The sequence below is a fragment of the Pocillopora damicornis genome, chromosome 3, assembly GCF_964200805.1.
Source record: "Pocillopora damicornis chromosome 3, jaPocDami1.2, whole genome shotgun sequence".
Taxonomy (NCBI): domain Eukaryota; kingdom Metazoa; phylum Cnidaria; class Anthozoa; order Scleractinia; family Pocilloporidae; genus Pocillopora; species Pocillopora damicornis.
Window position 1 is genome coordinate 6,924,993 of NC_142672.1, and position 11,096 is coordinate 6,936,088.

At 37.9% G+C, this 11,096-nt stretch overlaps 1 protein-coding gene across 3 annotated transcripts in view; it reads right to left on the bottom strand.

Moving 5' to 3' along the window:
• The window catches only part of LOC149048019 (uncharacterized), a 12,989-nt gene extending 1,948 nt beyond the window's left edge, over positions 1-11,041 (bottom strand). The window contains exons 1-15 of one of the 3 annotated variants that reach the window (XR_016184937.1): positions 10,691-11,041; positions 10,132-10,224; positions 9,672-9,764; positions 8,673-8,924; positions 7,800-8,181; positions 6,994-7,700; positions 6,754-6,835; positions 6,275-6,297; positions 5,810-5,839; positions 4,431-4,454; positions 3,757-3,780; positions 2,809-2,832; positions 2,136-2,159; positions 1,462-1,485; positions 1-809 (exon numbers count right to left, since the gene is read on the bottom strand). The exon at positions 1-809 is cut by the window's left edge and continues 642 nt beyond it. Coding sequence is in view for 1 of the 3 variants with exons in the window: in XM_089200233.1 (XP_089056359.1) it covers positions 786-809; positions 1,462-1,485; positions 2,136-2,159; positions 2,809-2,832; positions 3,757-3,780; positions 4,431-4,454; positions 5,810-5,839; positions 6,275-6,297; positions 6,754-6,835; positions 6,994-7,700; positions 7,800-8,181; positions 8,673-8,924; positions 9,672-9,764; positions 10,132-10,224; positions 10,691-10,997 (2,113 nt within the window). In the remaining 2 variants the exon portion in view is untranslated. Of the gene's footprint in view, positions 810-1,461; positions 1,486-2,135; positions 2,160-2,808; positions 2,833-3,756; positions 3,821-4,430; positions 4,455-5,809; positions 5,840-6,274; positions 6,298-6,753; positions 6,836-6,993; positions 7,701-7,799; positions 8,182-8,672; positions 8,925-9,671; positions 9,765-10,131; positions 10,225-10,690 lie in introns of all 3 variants that reach the window. The other 2 variants (XM_089200233.1, XR_016184938.1) reach the window with 2 other exon arrangements.
• Between the last annotated feature and the right edge of the window lie 55 nt (positions 11,042-11,096).

Below are 11,096 nucleotides of genomic sequence, written 5' to 3' on the forward strand. Positions count from 1 at the left end.
TCATGGAAATCAAAAGCGATTATCTGGCATGAGAAAAAGAGAAGCTGATTGAGTAGGTTAATGAATAAAATTATCCTTGAAATTAGAGTTTGACTTACGGAAAACTTTGGCACTCCACTTGAATTTAATTTATTCGTTACAGAGATGTACAGATTCATAAAAAAAGAAATTCGTAACAGGGGGCAGTAACAGAAAAAAGTCCCAGTCGATAGCTACCCCCTCATTGAAATATTGAAATTAAACTCCCTAAATGATCCTCTTCATTACAGCAAATCGGAACAAAAAGTGTCTGAGAAAACCCCTTTAATTATAGATTTCTGGGGGGAGAAGCCAGACGAGTCTTTTACACTAGACAAATTGCTTCGTCATGCAAGCTAAGGAATATTTTAAGCAAAAATACTTAAACTAGAAAAAAGGAATATTACTTAATACATGTAGAGGAACCAAAGGATAGAGAACTTTTGCGCCCTAATTGCATTGAATATAATTTATTCGTTACAAAAATGTACAGATACAAGAAAAAGGAGTTCGTGACAGGGGGCAGTAACAGAACAAAGTCCCAATTGACAGCTACCCCCTGCCCCCCTCTCCCCTCCCCGATTTTAAACTCCTCCACATTATTCTCCCCATGATGGCAAATCAAACAAAAAAGGGTCTGAGAAACACCCTTAATTTTAGCTTTTGGGGGAGGAGTTTAACGAGTCTCGTAAACAAATTGCTTCATCATACAAGCTATGAAATATTTGTAGCAAAAAACCTAACTTGAAAAAAAGGGAAGTACTCACCTAACTCACAGTGTCTCTTCTTTGCTGTAAATTACAAGAGTAATGATGAGGTACTTGAAATTTACTAGAAATTAGTACTTTTGAAGTCAACTGTGAGTCTTTTCAAATGGACGGTTGACTTGACAAGTAGGCAAGCTATTTTTTAAGATTATTCTACTTAAACATGTAAGAGGCTGTGGTGCGGTGTAAAAGTGAAGTGAGCACTCAGGGAGCTGGTGTAATTCTCTTTTGATGAACCGTTTACTTAACAAAGGCGAGAGCTCTCAATGTTAAAAAAGTAAGAAGAAGGAAAGCTGATCGAGTAGTTTAATGAATAAATTCTCCTTGTAATCAGAGTTTGATGTATGGAAACCTTAGCACTCCTCTAATTTAATTTAATTTATTCGTTACAAAATGTACAGATACAAAAAAAAAAATAAGTTCGTGAAAGGGGGCAGTAAAAGAACAAAGTCCCAATTGACAGCTACCCCTTGTCCCCTCCCCCCCCCGATCTTTACCGCCCCCACATGATCCTCCTCATAATGGCAAATCAAAACAAAAAGGGTCTGAGAAACACCCTTAATTTTAGCTTTTTGGGGGAGGAGTTTAACGAGTCTCTTAAACAAATTGCTTCGTCATACAAGCTATGAAATATTTGTAGCAAAAAACCTAACTTAAAAAAAAGGGAAGTACTCACCTGAACTAAACGGTGTCACCAATCCTGTAAATTACAAGAGTAATGAAGAGGTACTTGAAATTTACTAGAAATTAGTACTTTCGAAGTCAACTGTGAGTCTCTTCAAATGGACGGTTGACTTGACAAGTAGGCAAGCTATTTTTTAAGGTTATTCTACTTAAACATGTAAGAGGCTGTGGTGCGGTGTAAAAGTGAAGTGAGCACTCAGGGAACTGGTGTAATTCTCTTTTGATGAACCGTTTACTTAACAAAGGCGAGAGCTATCAATGTTAAAAAACTGAGAAGAAGGAAAGCTGATCGAGTAGTTTAATGAATAAATTCTCCTTGTAATCAGAGTTTGATGTATGGAAACCTTAGCACTCCTCTAATTTAATTTAATTTATTCGTTACAAAATGTACAGATACAAAAAAAAATTAAGTTCGTGAAAATGGGCAGTAAAAGAACAAAGTCCCAATTGACAGCTACCCCTTGTCCCCTCCCCCCCCGATCTTTACCTCCCCCACATGATCCTCCTCATAATGGCAAATCAATACAAAAAGAGTCTGAGAAACACCCTTAATTTTAGCTTTTTGGGGGAGGAGTTTAACGAGTCTCATAAACAAATTGCTTCGTCATACAAGCTATGAAATATTTGTAGCAAAAAACCTAACTTAACAAAAAGGGAAGTACTCACCTAACTCAGACAGTGGCTCCTTTTCTGTAAATTACAAGAGTAATGATGAGATACTTGAAATTTACTAGAAATTAGTACTTTTGAAGTCAACTGTGAGTCTTTTCAAATGGACGGTTGACTTGACAAGTAGGCAAGCTATCTTTTAAGATTATTCTACTTAAACAAGTAAGAGGCTGTGGTGCGGTGTAAAAGTGAAGTGGGCACTCAGGGAGCTGGTGTAATTCTCTTTTGATGAACCGTTTACTTAACAAAGGCGAGAGCTCTCAATGTTAAAAAAGGAAGAAGAAGGAAAGCTGATCGAGTAGTTTAATGAATAAATTCTCCTTGTAATCAGAGTTTGATGTATGGAAACCTTAGCACTCCTCTAATTTAATTTAATTTATTCGTTACAAAATGTACAGATACAAAAAAAAATAAGTTCGTGAAAGGGGGCAGTAAAAGAACAAAGTCCCAATTGACAGCTACCCCTTGTCCCCTCCCCCCCCCCCCCATCCTCTCCCACATGATCCTCCTCATAATGGCAAATCAAAACAAAAAGGGTCTGAGAAACACCCTTAATTTTAGCTTTTTGGGGGAGGAGTTTAACGAGTCTCTTAAACGAATTGCTTCGTCATACAAGCTATGAAATATTTGTAGCAAAAAACCTAACTTAAAAAAAAAGGGAAGTACTCACTTGAACAACACCGTGTCAACAATCCTGTAAATTACAAGAGTAATGATGAGGTACTTGAAATTTACTAGAAATTAGTACTTTTGAAGTCAACTGTGAGTCTCTTCAAATGGACGGTTGACTTGACAAGTAGGCAAGCTATTTTTTAAGATTATTCTACTTAAACATGTAAGAGGCTGTGGTGCGGTGTAAAAGTGAAGTGAGCACTCAGGGAGCTGGTGTAATTCTCTTTTGATGAACCGTTTACTTAACAAAGGCGAGAGCTCTCAATGTTAAAAAAGTAAGAAGAAGGAAAGCTGATCGAGTAGTTTAATGAATAAATTCTCCTTGTAACCAGAGTTTGATGTATGGGTTAGTACTTTTGAAGTCAACTGTGAGTCTCTTCAAATGGACGGTTGACTTGACAAGTAGGCAAGCTATTTTTTAAGATTATTCTACTTAAACATGTAAGAGGCTGTGGTGCGGTGTAAAAGTGAAGTGAGCACTCAGGGAGCTGGTGTAATTCTCTTTTGATGAACCGTTTACTTAACAAAGGCGAGAGCTCTCAATGTTAAAAAAGTAAGAAGAAGGAAAGCTGATCGAGTAGTTTAATGAATAAATTCTCCTTGTAACCAGAGTTTGATGTATGGAAACCTTAGCACTCCTCTAATCTAATTTAATTTATTCGTTACAAAATGTACAGATACAAAAAAGAATTAAGTTCGTGAAAGGGGGCAGTAAAAGAACAAAGTCCCAATTGACAGCTACCCCTTGTCCCCTCCCCCCCCCCATCCTCCCCCACATGATCCTCCTCATAATGGCAAATCAAAACAAAAAGGGTCTGAGAAACACCCTTAATTTTAGCTTTTTGGGGGAGGAGTTTAACGAGTCTCTTAAACAAATTGCTTCGTCATACAAGCTATGAAATATTTGTAGCAAAAAACCTAACTTAAAAAAAAGGGAAGTACTCACCTGAACTAAACGGTGTCACCAATCCTGTAAATTACAAGAGTAATGAAGAGGTACTTGAAATTTACTAGAAATTAGTACTTTCGAAGTCAACTGTGAGTCTCTTCAAATGGACGGTTGACTTGACAAGTAGGCAAGCTATTTTTTAAGGTTATTCTACTTAAACATGTAAGAGGCTGTGGTGCGGTGTAAAAGTGAAGTGAGCACTCAGGGAACTGGTGTAATTCTCTTTTGATGAACCGTTTACTTAACAAAGGCGAGAGCTATCAATGTTAAAAAACTGAGAAGAAGGAAAGCTGATCGAGTAGTTTAATGAATAAATTCTCCTTGTAATCAGAGTTTGATGTATGGAAACCTTAGCACTCCTCTAATTTAATTTAATTTATTCGTTACAAAATGTACAGATACAAAAAAAAATTAAGTTCGTGAAAATGGGCAGTAAAAGAACAAAGTCCCAATTGACAGCTACCCCTTGTCCCCTCCCCCCCCGATCTTTACCTCCCCCACATGATCCTCCTCATAATGGCAAATCAATACAAAAAGGGTCTGAGAAACACCCTTAATTTTAGCTTTTTGGGGGAGGAGTTTAACGAGTCTCATAAACAAATTGCTTCGTCATACAAGCTATGAAATATTTGTAGCAAAAAACCTAACTTAACAAAAAGGGAAGTACTCACCTAACTCAGACAGTGGCTCCTTTTCTGTAAATTACAAGAGTAATGATGAGATACTTGAAATTTACTAGAAATTAGTACTTTTGAAGTCAACTGTGAGTCTTTTCAAATGGACGGTTGACTTGACAAGTAGGCAAGCTATCTTTTAAGATTATTCTACTTAAACAAGTAAGAGGCTGTGGTGCGGTGTAAAAGTGAAGTGGGCACTCAGGGAGCTGGTGTAATTCTCTTTTGATGAACCGTTTACTTAACAAAGGCGAGAGCTCTCAATGTTAAAAAAGGAAGAAGAAGGAAAGCTGATCGAGTAGTTTAATGAATAAATTCTCCTTGTAATCAGAGTTTGATGTATGGAAACCTTAGCACTCCTCTAATTTAATTTAATTTATTCGTTACAAAATGTACAGATACAAAAAAAAATTAAGTTCGTGAAAATGGGCAGTAAAAGAACAAAGTCCCAATTGACAGCTACCCCTTGTCCCCTCCCCCCCCGATCTTTACCTCCCCCACATGATCCTCCTCATAATGGCAAATCAATACAAAAAGTTTCTGAGAAACACCCCTAATTTTTGCATTTTTTGGGAGTAGTTTGACGAACCTCTTAAACTAGAACTCTTAAACTTAAACTCTTAAACTTCGTCATGTAAGCTACGAAATATTTGTAGCAAAAAAACTTAAACTTACAAGAAAGGAAAATTACTCACTACCTCCATAGGATGAAATTGTGCTCATAGATAATAAGAGAAATTTACTCGAGATAAGTTATTTAGAACTTAACTGCGTGTCTCTAAAAAAAAACGGTTGACTTGACAAATAGGCAAACTTTTTTTTTTAAAGATTATTCTACTTAAACATGTAAGAGGCTGTGGTGCGGTGTAAAAGTGAAGTGAGCACTCAAAGAACTGGTGTAATTCTCTATTTATGGACCGTTTACGTAACAAAGGCGAGAGCTCTCAATGTTAAAAAAATGAGAGGAAGGAAAGCTGATCGAGTAGTTTTATGAATAAAATTCTCCTTGTAACCAGAGTTTGATGTATGGAAACCTTAGCACTCCTCTGATTTAATTTAATTTACTTGTTACAAAAATGTACAGATACATAAAAAGATTTAAAAAAGAAGATCGTGACAGGGGGCACTAACAGGACGAAGTCCCAATTGACAGCCGTCCCCTACCCCGCCCCCACCTTCCCAAAATTAAACTCCAATCGAGAATTGCTGATGCGAAAAAAAGCATCTGAGGAACACCCTTAATTTTAGCTTTTTCAGCCCCTGCTTTTTGGGAGGAGCCTGACGAGTCTCTAAAACTAGACAAATTCCTTCGCCATGCAAGCTACGAAGTATTTGTAAAAAAAACTAAACTTAAAAAAAATAGGAAAATTGCTCACCAGCTAGTTCAGATCCATGGGCTTTATAATCTGCAAATTACAAGAGTAATAAAGAGGTACTTGAAATTTATTAGAAATTAGTTATTTATATAGAACTCAACAGCGTGTCTTTTTAAATGGACGGTTGACTTGACAAGTAAACAAGCTATTTTTTAAGATTATCCAAAATGATGAATAAAGGAATGAACATGCGATAAAAGAAAAATTAATACATGATCATGGAAATGATTGAATGGATGGATGCAACAAGTAGGATAATTTCACGACGAAAGGCGAAAAAAAAAGGCAAATTCCCACAACACCGTGAGATATCTATAGCTATTTTGAACACAATTTTTGACGTCTCTAAATGCTAATTCTTAAGATTTGCTTGGCGGACAGCAATTGAATAGGGATTGCAGCATAAGTGTTCATTTCCTGATTTGTTACACCTTCTCAAACCATTTCTATCGGTCCTTTGCTTACCTGAAGTCCCTAAACTCGTATGCCTATTTAAAAGAGAAATAGACCGTGCAAATATTACTACGTTGTATCCACGCTTATCAAAGTTAACTGGGACAAAAAAATTCACGCACGCACTCTAAACCAAATCAAGGTCTACAGTTTAACAAATTACCTGTATTAGCTTTACAACAGTGAGACTTTAGTAGTACTGCTTTTCTCAGTGGGTTTGAATGAAAACCTTTTGTAGCCTAAATCGTCATTTGTCCCCTTTCTCACCACCTTTACAAATTGATTAGGGATTAAAGAGGCCAGTTCGACCACGTCGAGGTCAATGAACGCCAATTATAAATTGGATGCTAAAAGGAATCTGAGTCCCCGCAAAAGAAATCACCTCGCGTTCTTAAATGCACGTCTTTGTTCTTATCTATGGCGGCTAAAAAGTTTACTTAGTATCAGGATATTTGCATTTCTACGCACGCAGCCATATTTTATACACTTACCGGTTGAGTATACTAGCGCCAATACTGTCCGAAGTGGGATGTCTCGTCACCCGAAGCGTACGGCCATGCGTAACTCCGTAATCTATATCAGAGAAAGTTAACCGAATATATTATCTCGCTTGTTACACTATCATATAGGGTGAAGTTGCCGTAATAGTATCTTTCTTTCACCCTACGCCGCAGCCATTTAGTAACACTGTTATTATTAGTGATAGATTATATTTGAGGAATAAAATATACCTTGTAACGGACCCTTGTCTTGATCCGGATCAAACTCTCGTCCATCTATTGCAAATGTAAGCCTGCACTTACTAATGTTGCGCCTTTTTAAGATCTTTTCAACCAAATCCCGGAATGTTTCTTGGGGATCACACTTCACAATAACTGATGAAGAGTTATCGGAGAAGAAAACTTTGACTTCGATGTAAAGAATCCTCACTGTCAACTCAAGCTTCGATCCAGAGCAAATACCAAGGCTTGCTAAGGTTCCTTTGTCTTTAGAAGGGAAGAGTTGCTTTCCATTGAAAGCAAACGTAGCCTCTTCGTTTACCTGCAGGTAACTGCTCGAAGGAATTTCTTCCATAACCGCCTCTAAGTTCTTTTCTTTGTCCACTTTCACGGAGTGTGAGTGGCCACTCTGATCTTCTACAGTTATGTGAATGTACTCGGGGATAATGACATTCACAGCCGGACGTGGACTGCAGATAAGTTTATCAGGAAGATAGCTACCTGGTGCGGCTGACAAGAGGTTTCCCTCATGGTAAAGCTTTTGATCCCTGATTGGGACTTGAATCTTCCCTTCTATCTGTTCCATGAGATAATGGACCTTTACCTTGCCGGGATGCACCTTTATTGGAAAAGGACAATTGGAACACGCCTCGGATGTTACTGTAATTGATATTTCTGCATCTATCAGTCTCAAATCCATGGGTTTCTCAATTATATCTCTGATGGAAAAAAAAAGAGAAAATTGACAAGATTTTATCCCTTACTAATCCGCCCTCCAAAGGATCATACTATAGGCTCATAGGCTTTACATTCCTTACCGTAGTCGTGTATCATTTAATAGGACCTTGTCGCTTTTAGCCAGAACTTGATAGGGGTCATCCATAACTCCCATCTGGTGCTGCAATTTACGTTTCAACTCACCAACTGTCGCCGATGGAGGCATGCTCGCATTCAAAGGCTGAGAGCAATCAGAGGTGATCACTGGAATGTTAAGAAAAGCTTCAGGTGTGAACACGCACTTAACAACTCCATTTTCGGGCCGGCCAGATTCAATTCCTGCCTCTTTCGGTGCAGTTTTCACTCGGTAGAAGGTAAACTTCTTGGCCTCATAAGCTGGTCTTTCTATCGACATCTCTTCTCCACCACGGAGAGCCCATCCCCCTACGTCATAACCATCAATAGATATGTCCACATGGCAACCTGGAAAAAAGGCGCAAGTGGTCAATGATTTTATATATATATATATATATATATATATATATATATATATATATATATATATATATATATATATATATATAAAATCGAGATTTTCACCATAGAGTATTGACGAATTCAGTCTTCCATGCAAAAAGAAACGAAAGGGACTCAATGAAAAGTGAGAAAGAAATTGTATAATTGGTAGACGCTTATAACGTCCCTTGACCTCCCAGCAAATGACCAGTTTTCAAGTGCAGTGGGTGTTCCCTATGCACCAGCGAAAATAAAGAGTCACCCTGGTTATGATTTTCTGGATGGGGACCGGTGCAGGTCCGTTCATCAGGGTAGGGGTGAAGTTCTTGTCAACAAGAACGTGGTAGCGCAGTCAGTAACAGGAGTCCATTGAAATCTGACAGTATGTTTTCACCCCAATTTGACATGGTGATAAAGTTGAAAAATGTTTTTAAAACAGTAATATGTATGACTTTTACCATAAGCATGAGAATTTTTGACGTGTATTTCATATTGTGTCCCACTCTTCATTTCTACAAATTCTCCATCAGGGGTCTTATAGTGTTTTCCTCCCAGGATTTCCACTGCGTAGCCCTCGTGAACCAGAAAGTTCACGTATCGAGCAGGTGCAGGTCCTGCAGCTAGATCAGGCTGGAGTCGAGCAGACGATCCAAGGACGAAATCCCGAGGAGGTGCAGGACAGGGTCCCCGCGCGGATTCTAAAGAGGAGCCTGAAATTTAAGGAAGGAAAGGGATTTCGCACACAAACCACATTGATGACAACAGCCAATCAGAACAAAGGAAAACATCAGAAATAGGCAATCAGAACAAAGGAAATCATCAGAAATAGCCAGTGAAAACTCATAGTGAAAAAGAGAAACTGCTTCAAATGCGAAAATCGGTTTTAGTTTTGAATCTGCATGATTGTTTCAGAAAGTGGTTCGAGATTACTTGACCAATCACTAAGCGAAGATAAGCAAAAGCAAAGAAATCTCGAATTAATCTTGACACTCAATTGGAAACTGCTTCAATTAACTTGCTATCCAAAGATCAGTTAAACTGCCCAAAGCATATAACTAAACGTTCACAAAGCAACAGTGACGCATTAAGTTTTATAAGCAGTTCACTTGTTGTCCACATTCCTAAAGTATTTCTGTCAATTTCCTTCCCTTTTCAGGTTCTCACCATTATTTGTTACAGTTAGCGAAGCATCACTTCTGACAGCAACAAGATGTTCAGCTGTACGGCCATCCGCATCACCGCCACTTAACCCTGTTGAAGTACTTCTAAAAGTACTTCAACAGAAAAAGACCTTATTTGCTAGGGAGAACTTGGGTTAAAAGCTCAAATCGCCAGGTTTTAAGGTTTCCACCGGAAAAAAATTGTTTGGCTAAAACTTAAAACAAGATTAGAAAAAAAGTTCTTCACTGAGCGATACTCAGAATGAACCAGTTCACTAACTTTATTCGTATCTGTACCTTTTCGTGCAAAATTGTCAGCAAGATCACTTCCTTTTGGTTCCGGATCGCTACCGTCCCCCACGCCGTCAGTTACCATGTCATCTCGCCCATCTAGTCATAACAAAATCGTAGCAAATACAAAATAATTTCCTGTGTCCAAATATTCTTTTAAAACTAATTATCTCAACTCACTTTATTGATATTTTAGAAGCAATTTATGGCTAAAAAACTTAGCTCTGGGAATAAAAAGCGAGGTGCGTAGAGCTCTATGAGGCGAAGTGTTCTAAGATGCTTACATTGCAACTTGATTGATTGTTGAAATTTCCGCGTTGTCGAATTCAGATCGATTTTTTTAAGTAAATAAAATTGAAAAACTTAAAATAAGACACTCAAAACGTAAAATAATATTAAAAAAAGTTCTTTATTATGGAGCGATACTCAAAATGAACCAGTTCACTAAGTTTATTCGTATCTGTACCTTTTTGTGCGCCATTGTCAGCAAGATCACTTCCTTTTGGTTCCGTATCACTACCGTCCCTTCCGCCGTCAGTTTCTATGCGCTCTCGCCTGTCTAGTCAAAACAAAATCGTAGCAAATACAAAATAATTTCCTGTGTCCAGATATTCTTTTGTAACTAATTATCTGAACTCACTTTATTGATATTTTGGAAGCAATTTATGGCTAAAAAACTTAGCTCTGAGAATAAAAAGCGAGGTGTGTAGAGCTCTATAAAGCGACGTGTTCTAAGATGCTTACATTGCAACTTGATTGATTGTTTAAATTCCCGCGTTGTCGAATTCAGATCGATTTTTTTAAGTAAATAAAAATTATAAAATACTTTTACGCGTAAAGGATTTTTTTAAAACCAGACATTCCTGTTGTATGATAATGTCAAGCAATTCATGTACGTTTCCAGATTTTCATCGAATCATTTACTTATTGTTTTCAACAAACTCGGATCTTTAGACTGAGGTTTGCGACCGATGTGACAATGAGTGAGCAATATTCCTCTTAAGATACACTTTCTACAGAATTACCGTCAGTCTCATCCGCTCTGTGGAGTTTTCTTGGAAAAACCTGAATTCTCTGCGCAAGATCCACTCTACCGATTGTCTTAAAACCATCATATAGCAAAGTCAGATTCTGCGGACCAATGTGAACATCTTGTTCGAGTGCTTTAAATAACCTCAGTCCACTTTCTATGTTTTCTGTCAATCTCCTGGGAAGATGATCCCCTACAGCATATATCAACCGCTCCAGATCTTTGCTAGACAGTTCCATCGACATGTCCAAGAGAAGTCTCCTGTATGGACTTATGCAATTTTCATCTTTCGCGGAGGCCATCTTCAACTTTGCTTGGGCACCGACAGAAGCAAAAATGTTAGTAATTTGCAAACTCTTCCGCTCTTACCCAGGTTTTCCTCTGTCTGTGAACTCACGGGA